Genomic DNA, 15,535 nt, shown 5'->3' on the forward strand with positions numbered 1-15,535 from the left:
AATCACCGCAAAAACTCCGATTCGATTATTTTTTGCCGTTTTTCCACACCAGTTTTTCCATTCATATATTTTCGTATATTTCCATTCACACAGTGAATAATGCGCGTTGTCTTTTCTGAGGAACTTTGCTCCGCAACGTCGCCTGGTACAAGCGAAACTTCGGGAGGTTCTTCATCCTCGGAACTTTTCCATCCCGGGCAGACAACTTCTCAGTTACCTTTTCCCATTTACTTCGATCTCACCGTTGAAACTCGCCCTGTGGATTTAAGTTTCCTAACATCCGGCTGTGCGGTTGCTCCTCGCGAAACCACTTTTACCCCATTTTTCCGTAAGTGGGCTCAGCGAAAACTTTACCCCTGTATTTCTGCATATACTTGTGCGAAAAAACACGCACGAATTCATACGCTTTCACCTCATTCCCAGCTCCCAATGTTTCGAGAACTCCACGTTCGGAGAACTCGCGAAGCTTTCATGTGGGTTTTCATTAAACTGTACTCCGGGAATATTATCGTCGCTTTTGTCACTGAACAAAAGCATTGAAAATCCATGACAATTCATCGAGCCCGAAATATCACGAGACCTTTACAATTTCTGTAAATGAGACTGGAATGCTGTCCGCGGAGTTGGAAAAATGTTAATTAGCGTAGAGCAGATATCAGAATCGCGAGAGGAAAAAATTGGAGCTGCGCATTCTGCTACGAATTTTATAACAACGATTCACTTGTAAATATTCGAATATGAGAATCGGAGATTCCACATTTGTATATATGCGCAAATTTTGAATACAGAGAAGCGCAGGGAACGGCATTGAAGTGTGGGAAGAGTGGAGGGAGGGAGCCCGAGGAAAGTACGTGGATGTTTGGACCACCTGAAAGTATCGTGAGGAAAACCACGCCCCCTGGACGAGATGAAGCATCCAATGAGACTGCCATTCCGGTGGGATGAGTATCATAGCCAAAATTGAAATAGTAACCCCCTTAAACGGACCTCGATGTATTAGATATGCCGAAATTTTATGACTGTGCCAATAACACTATGGAAATGACTCAGTGTGTGTGTCTACATTTGATACAAGAAGGGAGGAAGATTCAGGGGAAGGGGAAACATCAGGCCCAGGGGTTGAGGTGCTCATTCGTTTGGAGCGTCCCCATTCAAGCCCCCTTTCATGGTTTCTCCTTCTCTCTCGAGCCTCACCCTTCTTCAGGCTTCCTATTTATTATCTCACCGTCCTTTTCTCTCCCTCGATCTCCACCCTTAAGAGCTCGTATTTATTATGTCCGACAGGCATATGTTCGCTCCCTGCATTATTTCGAGACCAGCAGTCAAAGGAGATAATATTACCCATGATTTTGTGATGCATCGACGCCACCACCGTATCCATTCACGCTACAGTTTCGCCCCGGAAAAAAGGGTTTTACATGCTCCTGTAATGGGATCAATTTTCTTTCATTTCAGATCTTGTATCAACTGCTGCCCTTCGTTGTGACGATACTTTCGGAATGATTGGCATCGAACAAGCTTCTCATTAGCGTCATTTCGATCGAAGACGTTTTTGATGTTTTGATTAATCGATGAAAAATACGCTTCAGGAACCGTGCACCGAGGAAAAATGTTTCGTTGAAAATGTCAATTGTTTATTTTGATATATAACTGAATTTTTTTCATTTCAATAGTCCGTTCGTGTTATTCATTATGAGAAATACTTGGTCGTGCCTACGCAACTAAATAGTTGACCTTTTCGACAAAATTTTTCTCAGTGTACATCCTCCTCGCGCTTAGCGATATATTGTGGCTCGCTGAAAATCACTTTTTTTCAGTTTACGTCGCCCCTATACGCCGGAGCGTGGAGAACTAATTGGAACATCGTGTATTCGATACGAATTACGAAGTTTTTATAGTTTGATGAATGTGAAAGTTCAACTGGAGCTGAAAGTTTTTAATGGACGGGACTGGTCAAATGATAATTATGGAAAGCATTGTCAATCTTCCGATAAAAATTTGATGGAATCTACAAATATTCGAGAGAATCAAATTATTATAAACGAACGAGTAAGCGAAAATGAAACTTCTTCGAGCATGCGTCCGGGAGGGTGGACAGTGAATAAAAGATGAATGCGGGGTCCGAGTTGTCCGAGGCAAAATTTCGACATGAATTTTAAACGCCCATTCGGAAAGTTACTCATTAATAAAAATGTGCTTTCTCTACCAATGCAATATTAAAACTCATAAAAAGTGCACGCGGGCAGGTGCGAGAGATACGAAACGAGGAAGCCCGCGCGACGACTTTTTGTTCGTTATAAACGTCAATTTTCCGGCCCGTGAATACGGAGGGTTGGATCGTGACCCGACCAATTGCCAAATCGATTTCATATTACGGGGGAATTAATTTCGCAAAATAGCTCCTGCGCAGCCTGTTTTCGCTTGCTGGAACCTCGACACCTGTGAAAATTCTACGAGCTCGCCTCACGCGAACAGCGTAACAGTTCAAACGAATATCCCAGCTTGCTTTTCACTCGCGCAGCATTTTATTTATTATACAAATTCATCAAACGAAGCATATCTCACGAATCAATGGATACCAGTCACTCGATTAATCTCGAAAACCTTGTTCCTTTCAAAAATCTTCAATGCGGGAGAAAATATTTCCTGCTCTCGAGACTCTGCTGAAACTAATTTCCGGAATTACGAAAATCCTGGGATTTCAAATGGTCGTCACTCAGTGACGAAAGGAGGAGGACGCAGATCAATTGATCGGCTTTCGCCCGGGATTTTCAGCGACTTATGGACACTCCCGTAGATCTCTATCATCTCTACATTTCGTTTGGGCGTACCTAAAAAAGCCGCTTGAATAATGGCAGAAGTCGCCATGGGGACGAACACTGATGGCGCAAAATCCAGCAAAATGGATCATCGAGCTTCGGAGATTCGAATTCGAATCGAATGGATATTGCTTTGTTAGAATTATAACAGAAGATTTCTCAGGATTTGGACCGTAAACGTGATTTATGGTACGATTGATTATTTTTATTATAAAAAGTCTAAGAACCCTTTTTGTCTTTGGGGTTTAGACTTTTCCCGAGAAAACTTCAATCAACCGGTGACTTATCACTCATTTTTCAATTTTTTAAATGATTCTAATCCCTAAAGAGTCTCGCCGTAAGATTAATTCCGTGCATTCGTGCATAGATGAGATAAAAACGTTTTGAAAAGTCCGAGTTGAAATTTGCACGAGTGTGCTGAGTGGCGTGACCTCGAAGGGAGTGTGGTGTCTACGGGTTAAGTTCCTCCCACAAATCGACGCGAGTAGAAGAAAATACGTTCGATTCTTTCGCACACCGAGGCCAGAATCGTCGATGATCTCCAAAAATCTTGGAAAGTTCGTAGCATCCCCTGAGAAAAATTCATCTTCTTGTTCCATGTCCGAGACGCCTCGACGCGATTACAATGATAAAAAAAATACAATTAAGGAGTTTCGGTACAAAAGTCTAAATATTAAGAAATTGATCAAATTTGGTGATAATGTTCTTCAACATCGAGTGCGAAAACACAATTTTTTTCAAAATTTTCTTCTACTTAGTTATCGAGTAATTACGCATTAAAGCAGATTTCTTATGCCCGGAATGTATACCTATATATATGGAAACGCTATGCTTATACACGTAAACTTTAGTGATCAATTACTCGATAACTGTGTAGAAGAAAAATCTTAAAAAATTTGTATTGTCAAATTTGGCACTAAAGAATATGTTCACCAAATTTTATAAAATTCTGAACTTTTTGAAATTTTTTATGCTTTTAGCATGGTTTAGCATGGCAACATTGTATCGCCTGTACCGAAACTCCTTAATCCAAAATGTAGTGTAAAATGGGGTTTGTTTCGACGAAGAATGTTGGTGAAATAAGTATTGTTTTTTTACAAACTGCAAAACTCACCGCGATTTTTGACGTTTGCTAATTCTTTGACGCGTCGACAGATCAGAGGCTGGTTTAATAATTGAGGCGCAAGTCAGATGGGCTAACGTGCTTTGATGAAATGCACTAATACGGGAGATCGCCACCCGACGAATTAGCCCCCTCTTATAGGGCTTTCGAGAGATCGAGAGGCTGGTTTCGGTCTCTCGGGAAAGCGTAGGGGGTACGTGTAGGGAACGCTCTTGAAAAAGGGCGGTTCTCCTCGGACAAAAGGGACCCCCGTAGAACGTCAGTTCCAACCCCTGGGTGGAGTTAACATCCCCTTATATATCAAGGGTACAGGGGTACCATTGATCCCAGAACTCGGTTCGAAACCGAGCAGTGAACATCGTTCGATCGAGCTCTTCCATCGACCGGATAAAGCTCTCGGGTCCGAGTTATTATTTAACGAATCTCCGAAAGAATCAGTTGATCGGGAAAAAAAGTGAGGATTTACGTGGGATTACTGTGAAAATAGTGAACAAGATCGCTGAAAAAGTGGAAACTTCCCGAGGAAATTTCAACTTTGGTGAAAATCCAGCGAGAAAAATGTCGAGAAGCTTTCTCGTCGATTCCCTCATTGGAAACAACAACTCGCCTCCCAATTACCCGTTGCCGTACTATGGCAATCAACTCCCCAATTATATGTTCAACCTCTTCAACCTTGGACTCGGATATCAACCCGTCAGACCAGTGCCCAGGCCTCCGACCATTGCACTTCCCAGTGTGCCCATCAGCCCACCTGCCGTTGGAGCGTTACCTCTTCCGCGGGGTCACAGTCCACCCTCGCCACTCAATAACTCCTCTGGAAGACTCTCAGGTAAATGTCCGATTGTTACGAAACTTTTTGTTCCTGCCCAAAACCTTTTTTGCTCTTCGTCCAAGTCTGCTTTCCTTAATTTCTGGCTTCTGAGCGGCGCGTCAAAATTTTGAAATTTCAATTGGTTTGGGTCAATAGCAAACTTGGCAGTTGCACCGATTCATGGGACTTTTTTCATTTTTCACTTTGAGTTTAGGATTTTGATCCTTCGTCATAAAACTCGAATTCTGATTTTTAAACCTGAATCGATATTTTTGTTCTCGCTGCCTCTTGATTTGAGCTTTTTTATCGGTTTTTCGGCCTTTTTTTGTTGCACCATTGACTCCCATTTAAAACGACTCGAGTTCGCTTTTGTTTTTCAATATTTTTCCATTTGCTCCGCTGCTGTATCGACGAGTGGGAGACTAAAATGTTTTCCATTTAAAAATGTGTTGCAGAAGTCTCAACGACGAACGGTTCGACATCGCGCAACAGCACGCCGACTCCGCCGCCAAAATCTCCGAATCAATACCCGAATTTGATCAACAGTTCGAAGCGGATCCGAACGGCGTTCACGAGCACGCAGTTGTTGGAGCTGGAGCGTGAATTCTCGGCGAATATGTATTTGTCGCGTTTGCGTAGAATCGAGATAGCAACGAATCTGCAGCTCTCGGAGAAGCAAGTTAAGATTTGGTTTCAAAATCGGCGCGTTAAGTACAAAAAGGAGGATTCGCCGAGCGGCCAGAGTCCCAAGTGCTGTTGTCTTCGCACGTGTGGCAAGAGACGAGAGAGTTGTGACGAGGAGTCGCAGAAGTGCGACGGAATCGGTGAAAAATCGGAGCACGACGGAGAGCGTGATTCGCTCGAGAAAATCGATCGCGCGGATCACTTCGCCGAGACAAAAGACGCCGGTTCCCAAGAAAATGGCAAAAAGACAGTGAAAAACGAAGTCGAGGGCTCGAAAATCTCTTTGAAGACGGAAATCGAGCTCTCCACTGGCCACTCCAATTTTTACGAGTACACGAAACGCCTCGACGACTCGAGACAAACGACGGGACGGGGCTGCAAGAGAAATCTCGAAAGTTACGACGACCGCGAGCAGACCAAACGTCAAATTCTCGTGATCGATCCTTACGTCACGAATATATCAGAAAAACCGATTTTAAGAGTATCCAATTGTACCAAACACACCGTCGAACATATTGTTAATTCGTAGGATCAGTTCTCACTTAGATTTATCATTAAGATGCTATTCGCAACGACCAACCAGTGAAATAGAGACGAACATCGAGCTGAATATGCCTCGAGGTCATTATCGTTGTAAATAATATGTACATAAAATATTTTTTGTACCAACAACGTTCACATTGAACTAACGGAATTTAGATAATTTATTTCAGGTTTTAAAATTATGAGATAATAAACGAATTGTCGAAAGATATATTGTGGAAAGTTTTCTCTTCACTCATCTCCTCGCTGCCTCAAAAAAAAAACGCTGAATTCAAACAAGGTGGGACGAAACAAACTGCAAAACTAAAATGAAACGAAACCTCAGTCGCTTTGCTCGTAAAAATCATTTCAATACTTTTTATTAATAGATCATAATTCGTTCTGCTTTTTGTCGTTATTTATCTCTGAATTCAGTGCACGAACACAGTTTATTTCGACTGATTGCTCATTAAAGTTTCATCGATTGATTTATTTATTCGATTAATTTGATCACCGAAGGGAACCTGACTTGGGAGAAGAATCAAAATTCTTTGCCTCCATTCGGTGAACGAAGGTTCTAATGATTTTGAGATTCGAAATTAATCACACGGAGTAATTAGCTTCGCAGACCATAAATTTGACTGAATTGAGTACGGGAGGAAGTTTTTAAATTTCGAGATTGTGAAAGTCGGAGTGAAAGGTAACCTGGGGGAGTATAACTTTGACCATACGTCACTTTAATCTCGAATACTCGACTTTACATTAGCCAGAAACTTTTCGCATCATAATAAGGCATAATCTACCATAATTACTGGTGTTTGTGTCGACTTATTAGTATTCGAACATAAAAATAATGTCTTAACTCCGAGTAAAACAAAAAGTATGCAAACTTTAATTGAATGTTCCAGTATGTACGTAGAAATCGTTAAAAATTTCAGTTTCAATAAGACTTTGCCAGCACATTCCCTGTGCCAAATTTATCAACGTACGAAGCAGAGAGTGGACGCAATTTTATTTTGAAATCTCACGAAACGTCAGTTTCGAGATTGCAGTGTATTCTAAGAAACAACTTCGCTTTCAATAGTTGGGCTCAATAAATTGTGGAAAAAATGTATCAATAATGACCCCAAAAATATTTGAGTTGGACAATCGAAGCTCGTAAGTTCGAATTTGACCACCGCGTCGTACAGATTTTTCATGAATGGACGCACTACGAAACAGCAGCTTCTCTCAATATGGCAGTGCGACTAAATTTATCGCCTGTTTTCCACGAAACTTTCGAGATTGGAGGGCAGAAATATTTGGTCCGTTCGATCCCACGACACGTTAGTAGAAGGATGGATGGAGAACGGGGAATTTCGTTCTTTCTCTCGTGCGCGGGGGTGTTTACGGACAAATTTTCCGCTACCGGGGGCCCGGCGGCTGCACGAGCGGCCTTTTAAAAGGAAATCTGTCACGTTAAACGCACCTCTATGGCACGTACGTATGCGCATTGTATAGAGGATCCGAATGTCCTACGAAAAACGTGTATATAAGATACATTTACAGCACAGAGAGAGAGAGAGAAAGAGAGAGGAGAGTGTAGAAATGGTTCAAGAGATCTCGGCATTATGGGCGACGAAGCGTACGAGAGTGATGGTTCTCTGTAAATTTTCGTAAAATTTGTCAAGAGGGCCCCCACTTTGAGCCAAATTTAAGGTAAAACGTAGTTAATGGTGTTAAGGAGCGGGGCCTGTACAATGGGGTGTGGGGGAGAGAATGGCTCTCGAAGAGCCACAATGGCACACTTGTGACGCGAAAGACCCAGCGGGCGAGGCAGCGCCTCTGTGTGGTACCTTTTTTTCCTTCTCATTCTTCTTCTTCTTCTTCTTCTCACCTTCGCTCTCTTTCTTGGAGGTAGGAACGACTTTTCGTGCGTTAAAGTTGACTTCCATTCACACCAAAGTTTGTCCGTAAGAGTGAGAAAGGAGGGGCGGGGGGCGAGAGAGAGAGAGGAAGAATTAAAAAGCCCGCAAAGAGTCCTTTGGCCCAGGAAAAACTCTCCATTCACTCGCGATTTTAGGGATGAATGAAAGGCCACTCGTTCTTCTCCCGTGAACCAAACGAGAAATTGTCACCTTCCCAAAGAGCCAACTTTTTCAGTCTCTCCTTTTTTTTCTCTCCACGAGAGCCTGAGCGAACGAGCCCTTGAAGAGAGTAACGTGCGCGCGAGCGGTACTTTTGATACGCCAACTCGCTTTTCTTTCCACCCCTCAATTGTACACTTAAAGGACGTTTAGCGAGAGAGTTTTTCGTGTCACGCGGTTACAATGTATACACCGAGCTGCAGTCATGAGAATTTCGTGTGCTCGATCATCGTTCCGGTTTTCCAACAGCCCTGCAACAAGCTTCTCAGAATTTTTTGCTCCTCCTCAAGCACCCATTGTAACGCGTTCTTACGAATCGTTGTCGACAAAACGCCGCGTCTTCGCCCCTCAAATCGATCCGTTTTTCATCAATGAAAAGGTGCTTTTCTCTCCTCTTTTTTACTCTCCATTTTTAATCGCAAGTCTTAAATCCCCACCGTTCTCTGATAACTCTTTCGAAACTCCGTCGCGCCTCGTTTATCCACGTTTTGTCGGGAGATTCCTCCTGCTTTCAATGAATTTCAATCAGTCTCTAATCAATTGCGTTCCCAATAAAAACCGTTTATCTCCCATCCTCGAATCCTATCAATCGCTTTCCACGGATCTCGCTCTGATAAACCTCATTTTTACTGCAAGTACCCGAATCTCGCGATACGTAATCTAATTTATTGGCGGAGATTGAACGAATGGAAAATTCTCTCTGTTGCGCTGACACACAAGTTTGTTCGGAATAGCAGCAAGTATTTGTTTAAACTCGCGAAGCCGAACTCTCGCTTTGGAGCTATTGCAATTTTGCAGAGAGCATTTCCCACGTTCTGTGATTGCGGACCTCGTCGACTGAAGCCAAAACATTGTCGTGTTTTTTTCCCCTTTTTTTATGCAGTCGCTTTATTCACTCCTCGTTGCAGATTCAATAACGTTTTCGGTTTCTGTCATCTCAACTTTTTTTAGAGTTGAATGTTCTACTAATAAATTAGTTTTAAAAATGAGTAAATCGGAGGTCAAATATTCTTTCGTTCGATGCTCTTAACGTTTACCTATGAATTTCAATAAAATATTGCCACTCAGAGGAGGCATTTGGTGATTCAATGAAATATTTTGTCCCATCAACGAATCGTGGGGAACAGATTAAATTTGCTGATTCAACTCAACTGTTGTTGATCAAACGATGCTTTCGTTTCAGCGAAAACCTTTTGTTTGAGCCAACAAATTAAGGGGTTGAATCAACGAAGTTTTCGTCTGGGGAAACAAATTTGATTTTGTTCGCTAGAATTTTTCGAATCAACAATAAATTTGTTGAATGAATGCGTTGATTTTCTCTGTAATATTTGTGAATTTTTCAGATTCGCAAGTCGATACGCGCTGATTATGTCGTTTGGTCTCATCGACGTATTTTTCGTCCAGATTATTCGATAATAAATCGTCGTGAAAAATGATTTTTTTCGTGCACTTTTTGTGACCTCATTAAAATCCGTAAATAGATATAAGTAACGACTCGAATCGCAGCAAATATTGACCTGTTTTCTTAACACCTTGAGGGTCTAACTGCGTCGAACAACAAACGTAATCAAACTTTCGGAGAACCCACACACGCGAGCGCAGGATGATGGATGATATTGAATTTAGACAAATATTCGGAAAATTTGTATCCCAAGGTTTAGCTGATTCGCTTCGACCGGAATTAGTCAGTCAAGTCCCGTCCCCTTAAGGGAAGATCACCCCTCTGTTCCTAGTTTACCGGAGTTTCGTGTCTCAACACAACCTACAGCTCGCGTCTAACGAACCGAGCCAACTGAATTGCAATCTGTACGAAGCTCTGCCAACTCCGAATCTGGAATTAATCAAACCCGGCGAAGAGATTTCTCGATGTTACGCATCCGAGAAGATCTCGTCACTAAATTCACTCTTCTCTGATTCGTCTTGAAATTTTAAGGATAAAAATTATAGCAACGTCGAGTGAAGGAGTCTCGAATGATTTTAGCAAATTATTTCAAGCTTTCGATTGTTCGTCGACGACAGGAGAGTGAGGTCACGCATTTTACGAATGATTTAAACTTTTATTTCATAATGGCAACTTTATTGGGTAACTATAACTAAACGTTTTTTTTTCGCAAACTCGTTTTTCATCAGAAAATCCAATGTTGAATCCGCAATTCTGATGAATACTCAATGAAACTTTGGCTCTTTATTCTTTCTCGCGCAAGGAAATTGCACGAGGGAAAATACCGGGTGCTCTTACAATAGCACAAAGTGTCGAGAGGCCTGCGAACGAGTGGGTTCTTCTGTTTGCACCGCACAGGAACGATTTGTCACTGGAAAAAGAAATCACACCATGGAGTGTTTCTGGCACGACGTTCAACGGTCGAGCTGGTCGAAAAATATCAAAAGCGCAAAAGAGGTAGTGGCCAAATGTGCCAACTCAGTAAAGGGCTGGAGAGGGGGGTGCAAAAGTGGAAAGAGATACGCACAAAAGTATATGAATCCATCAACAAGCCTCTCCAGTCTCTCCGTTCAACGTTTTTTCTTCTCCATTTTCTCTCCTTTATTACTCTCGCTACATTAATTCATGTCCCTCTTGTGCACTCTGAAGAGGCGCTCCATCAAAACTGGTAAAAAGCCGCTTCGACAGCCAGCTCGGGGTGCGTTGCCGCGTTTTTTCAACAAGTGGTCCCGGGTGCGGCCACTCGAAAGTTGAAACCGTTTTCTTTTTCAACAATAACCAGGTTAACGAAATTCGCCGCCATTTAGGTTTCTCGTATGATCATTTCGTTTTTCTTCCGATCTAATCCTTTTTTCCTTAATCGTGCACACTTTAATCTTTGATAATGAAACGCTTGCGGATCTTCGGCAATGTTACATTCTGCAGACACCGGATTGACTCGAATTTTCTCACAAAATTGAAATTTTATGGGTCGTTAAGTGTTTAATGAACGTCATGAATCCACGTCATTTTCGGTTGCGAACCGCAGATTAATGGCCAGAGAATTTTATGTAAAGCTTCTCACCTGATTAAAAGGAATTGAAAGATTAATGCCGAATTAAAATTCAAATAAAATTGATTGAAAATTAATGAATATATCAGGAAACGTCCGCGGTCATACCCGGCACTTTAGAAAACAATTCACACAATTATCAATCCGATACCATAATTAGTGTGAACCAAATTAATCAATAATGAGGTCAATCCTTCGCTCTCATCAGCTTTTTCAAGGTGGTTCCTCCACAAGACAGTTAAATTAGGAAATTATTTAAATTTGGCATACGTATTGTTTACCATATGAACAACACCTCTATAAAATTTTAGCAAGTTTCACCATCCCGAACCCGAGATATATAAGTAATTGAAGTCGACTCAATTAACACGTAACATATGGACCATCCACAGGCAAACAGCACATTTTTAATTCTACCGCTAGTACTAAAATTAGGAAGTTTATAAAAAACGAGGAGAAGCTAGAGCAGGATGTCACAGATATTGTGAAAAAAAATCAAGGTGATTGACCATCTAGTTTGACAGATATAGTCTCGAGAAGTACGAAGGTTTAGGCTGCCTACGATATATTTTGCAAGCGAACAAGCGAAAGTCGTCTGCATAGGCAACCTTTTCTGTGCGTTGAAGCGCAACCCGGATAATTCCGTCAAAAAATTTACTCTCGCTGTCAGATCAAAAATACTTTTAGAATAAATTTTACGAAAGCAAATGATATTTGTACTATATCTGCTGGCACCGAGTACGTATATAGGCTCTTTACAAAGTTAATGATTACGATCCGAACGAATTATCAACCCTTTTAATATGCAGACGGTACATAACTTTTGGTTGGGGCTGTCGCAGGGGATCGACCTTAATATGTTAAAGAAGATTAACGTAAGAAATCCGCGGCCATCACCAGCCATTTTTTTATGCTATAATGCATATTCTAGATTTGAAAATTCCATTGTTTAAGACTCAAGGTAGCACATAAATTTCAGATAAATAGAAACAAAATAAATTACCTGGATGTTTCTGGAGAATTTCACTTTATTAATAAACAACAAATTGATTGCTTGTGGTCCAGATTCAGTTTAACACGTTTAATTATCTCAAGTTTGCTGAATTTAAAGATAAATTAATTCATGGGATTAATAAAAATACCGTTTTTATCAGATAATAATTGCGATGACGAGAACAGAACACTTCTAGTCAGTCTCGAATTTATGCGACGATTAATTCATTTGTTTTCAAGAGGTTCTCAAGAAATTGCATAGACTGATGCAATTTCGTTGTTGTTTTAAATACGATAACTTTGCATATATGATTTTTGTTCAATACAACAAAAACATTGGTTGTGTGAATTAGAACAGAATTAAACATAACATTTTTTTTTTAATTTTGAACATTACTCGATTTTTATTTTTTAATCTTGAAACTCAAAACTTACAGAATCTTGATACAATTTCAAATCGCATGAGTTCGATCTTAAGGTCCAACTTTACTATCAACCAACTGTTAAGATCACGATTAATTCAACGTGAATTTTCTCCGACTTCATTTACATACTCGCTACCGCATTATGGTATCGTTCGCTGTAGGAGAGCGCAGCTAGAAAATTGTTCGAATGTTGGAAGAATTTGAATTTTTTTAACAAAGTAGTAGATTCTTCGAATTCTCGATAAAGAATTAATGAAGAAAATTGTAAAATTTCTCCAACCGGGAATCGTGGAATGATTTAAATGAGGAACAAGCACGATGCAGAATCGAGAGAAAGCGAAAAATGGGACCAAAAGGAAGGAGGAATGCTCTGCGCAATTTCGTCTCGCTTTTGGTTTATCTGCGGGCACTTGTCGAAGCGAGGAGTGGCACGGAGAGGAAACTACCTGGACGAGTGCTGGAAAACGACACGTTGCGGTTTTGCTGGAAGGGAATTTTCCGAAACAATGGAGCCTTGTCGATACCAGGCAGTTGATGACGGTACGTGTTACGGAGCACAACGGTTAGTTCGCCCTGTTGCACCCTGAAATACTCGTAAACGCTGACATTGTACGGTACTTTGACTGGAGCGAGGGTGTTAAACGAAAGCACACTCCTAAATTTGGAATCTTTTCAATTGGAGACGAACAAAAAGCACTTTGAATCCTTTTGCAATGACGATATTCGAATAATTAAATTTGAGTTCTTGCACGATTTTCCTACCCCATAATTCCTGCAGCTCCACCGCATTTGCGAGCTTTTAGCTCCGTTGAGAATTAACATTCTTGAGAAATTTTCTTAGAGCTTGCAGTACGAACTTTGCTCTATCGATTCACCGGAGAATGGAAGCAAAAATCCAAGTTTTTCCTTAGTAGACGTTTGAAAAAAGAAAGAGTAATTTATCCCTGTCAGATTGATTTTGATGTTATTGGACTTTCAGTAAGAAAATTCGAGTCTCGATCCTTTCTGAATGTAATTTTTATCATTTTTGGACTTGCAAGATTTAATTTTAAAAAACACTGAAGTAAGACTTCTAAAAATATGGAATGTGCTGTTTCATTTTTCATGTTTTCTTTGACATCGTCCCACGAGACTGTTTTAATAAAGGAATCTGTTGAAATTTTTTTCTGTGTACCACAATTCGATTTTATGAATTTGATTACTTTCCCAAAAAAAAAAAAAAAAAACGATGGCCAAATTTTTTTTTTTTCATCACGGATTGGAGCAAAAATTTTGAAGGACAAATGATTCGTTCGTTTCTTCAATGCAATTGGTATTTCTTACTATTATTTGTGACCAGTTGAATACAGTCTTGATTGCTAGCATAACCTGAATGAACTCTTAAACGAGTCCAGGTCACAGAGAATTACTGTTGAACAACACGAACCGCATGTAAACCACGAGAAAACCATTTCCAGTTTTTCAACGAGTATTTACGAGAGAGTTTGAGAAAAGGAATAATCGAAACAAAAAGTCCAGATTTTTAGGCCTAGTTTCGTATTATCGGATCGAAGGCACGCCATAATTTGTCACGTTTTTGCGGCCAACAAGCTCGTGCACTTAACCACACGCGATAATTGGACACGCGAGTATACAGCCAACGAACTACAAAGCTTATTTTTATTTATCTCATTCGCAATGACACCCCTGCATTAATTGAGTTTACGTTAGTTCAAAGGCTCAGCTTTTCAATGGTATTTTATTTCGTAGTTGTCGAAGGTAATTGCGGTTTCGAAAAATCGCTTCAAACGTTACTGACTCATCTCATTTCAAACCAACTATTCAACAATTTTAATATTCCTTCCTGTGACACGCTTTCTAACCGTTTGGGAGCTGCAAACGAATGAGCTGAATAAAAAATATACTTGAGGAAAGTTCTTAAACCATTTCTTCTCATTTTGTCCAGACGTAATATTAATTCTTCAAATTTATATTGAGCTGACACAAAATGCAATGTGATGTGTTTTATTACGACTACCCAATTTCAATTGACTTGATTTCGAATTTTGATTGGTTCTTAATAAATGTTTAAATCGTTAATTCGTGTGATATTGTCCGACGATATTAAATTACTGAATTTATTTTGTGCCTTTAAAAATTTTTAAATAAATAATCTTTTCTCTAAAACCAATCAATTTTTCATTTAGTCGCGAGTGAAGAAAAACGAATTGAAAATTATGTCCGGACAAAAAATGAATTCCAAGTTGTTTTTGTATCTTTCTTTTTTTGTGCATTTTGAACCAATGTCATGTTTAGAAATCTTTCATTTTTTTTTGACTCTTGACCAAATGAAAATGGTTTTGAAAACTATTAGTTTCAGTATGAAGAAATTTTGGATTTTTTTATTTCATATTTTTCCTTTCTACACTTTAATTCCAAACAAAAATAATTGGGTTGTTTTCGTATTTAATTTCGGCATGTTTTAAATTGATCTGAGGCGTGAAAAAAGGTAGCGAAAGTCTGAAAGTGTGGCCTCTCGAAGTTGGTCGTTTTCCATTTCGTATTTGCGTTTTTCAACGAGTCATCGTTTCGTTGCAGGCGAGCATTTGGGGATTCCGGCTTTTCATCTAGTGTCAAAGCCAACAACCTTTGTGGAGGTTAACCACGAGGACAAACCTCATTAAAGGACCCGAACGTGTCGAGCCACTCGTGTACATCGCACATATTATCGTGTAGTAGAGACGCTTCGCATGGACCCTCCAAGGAATTTAACATAAATTTCAATAAATCATTCCCCGTTGCACATAAACACACTCGAGAGAATACCGAACGCCTCGTTGTATTAATTAAAATCGAGACTTTCGCTATAGCCGTACATCGGCTCCACCAGACTGATGAACTGCTTCGAAATTATTATCCGATGGAATAATTACCGAAAATCAATAACCTAGCAACGAACTATCGTAAAAAATTTTGGAGTAAAAATTCTTCAATATTTTTGGAGTATTCAATGAAAAATCACGATTTTTTTTTTTTTTTTATAAAAAAATTTAAAAAAAT

The 15,535-nt window shown here is 40.1% G+C and overlaps 1 protein-coding gene across 1 annotated transcript; it reads left to right on the top strand.

Moving 5' to 3' along the window:
• Positions 1-3,847: 3,847 nt before the first annotated feature.
• On the top strand, positions 3,848-6,191 carry LOC122414949 (GS homeobox 1-like). Its single transcript, XM_043426649.1, has 2 exons — positions 3,848-4,771; positions 5,209-6,191. Exons 1-2 carry the CDS (start codon positions 4,501-4,503, stop codon positions 5,964-5,966), a joined length of 1,029 nt encoding a protein of 342 aa, XP_043282584.1. The 5' UTR covers positions 3,848-4,500; the 3' UTR covers positions 5,967-6,191.
• Positions 6,192-15,535: the final 9,344 nt, after the last annotated feature.

Source organism: Venturia canescens, chromosome 8, assembly GCF_019457755.1.
Source record: "Venturia canescens isolate UGA chromosome 8, ASM1945775v1, whole genome shotgun sequence".
NCBI classification, from domain to species: Eukaryota; Metazoa; Arthropoda; class Insecta; order Hymenoptera; family Ichneumonidae; genus Venturia; species Venturia canescens.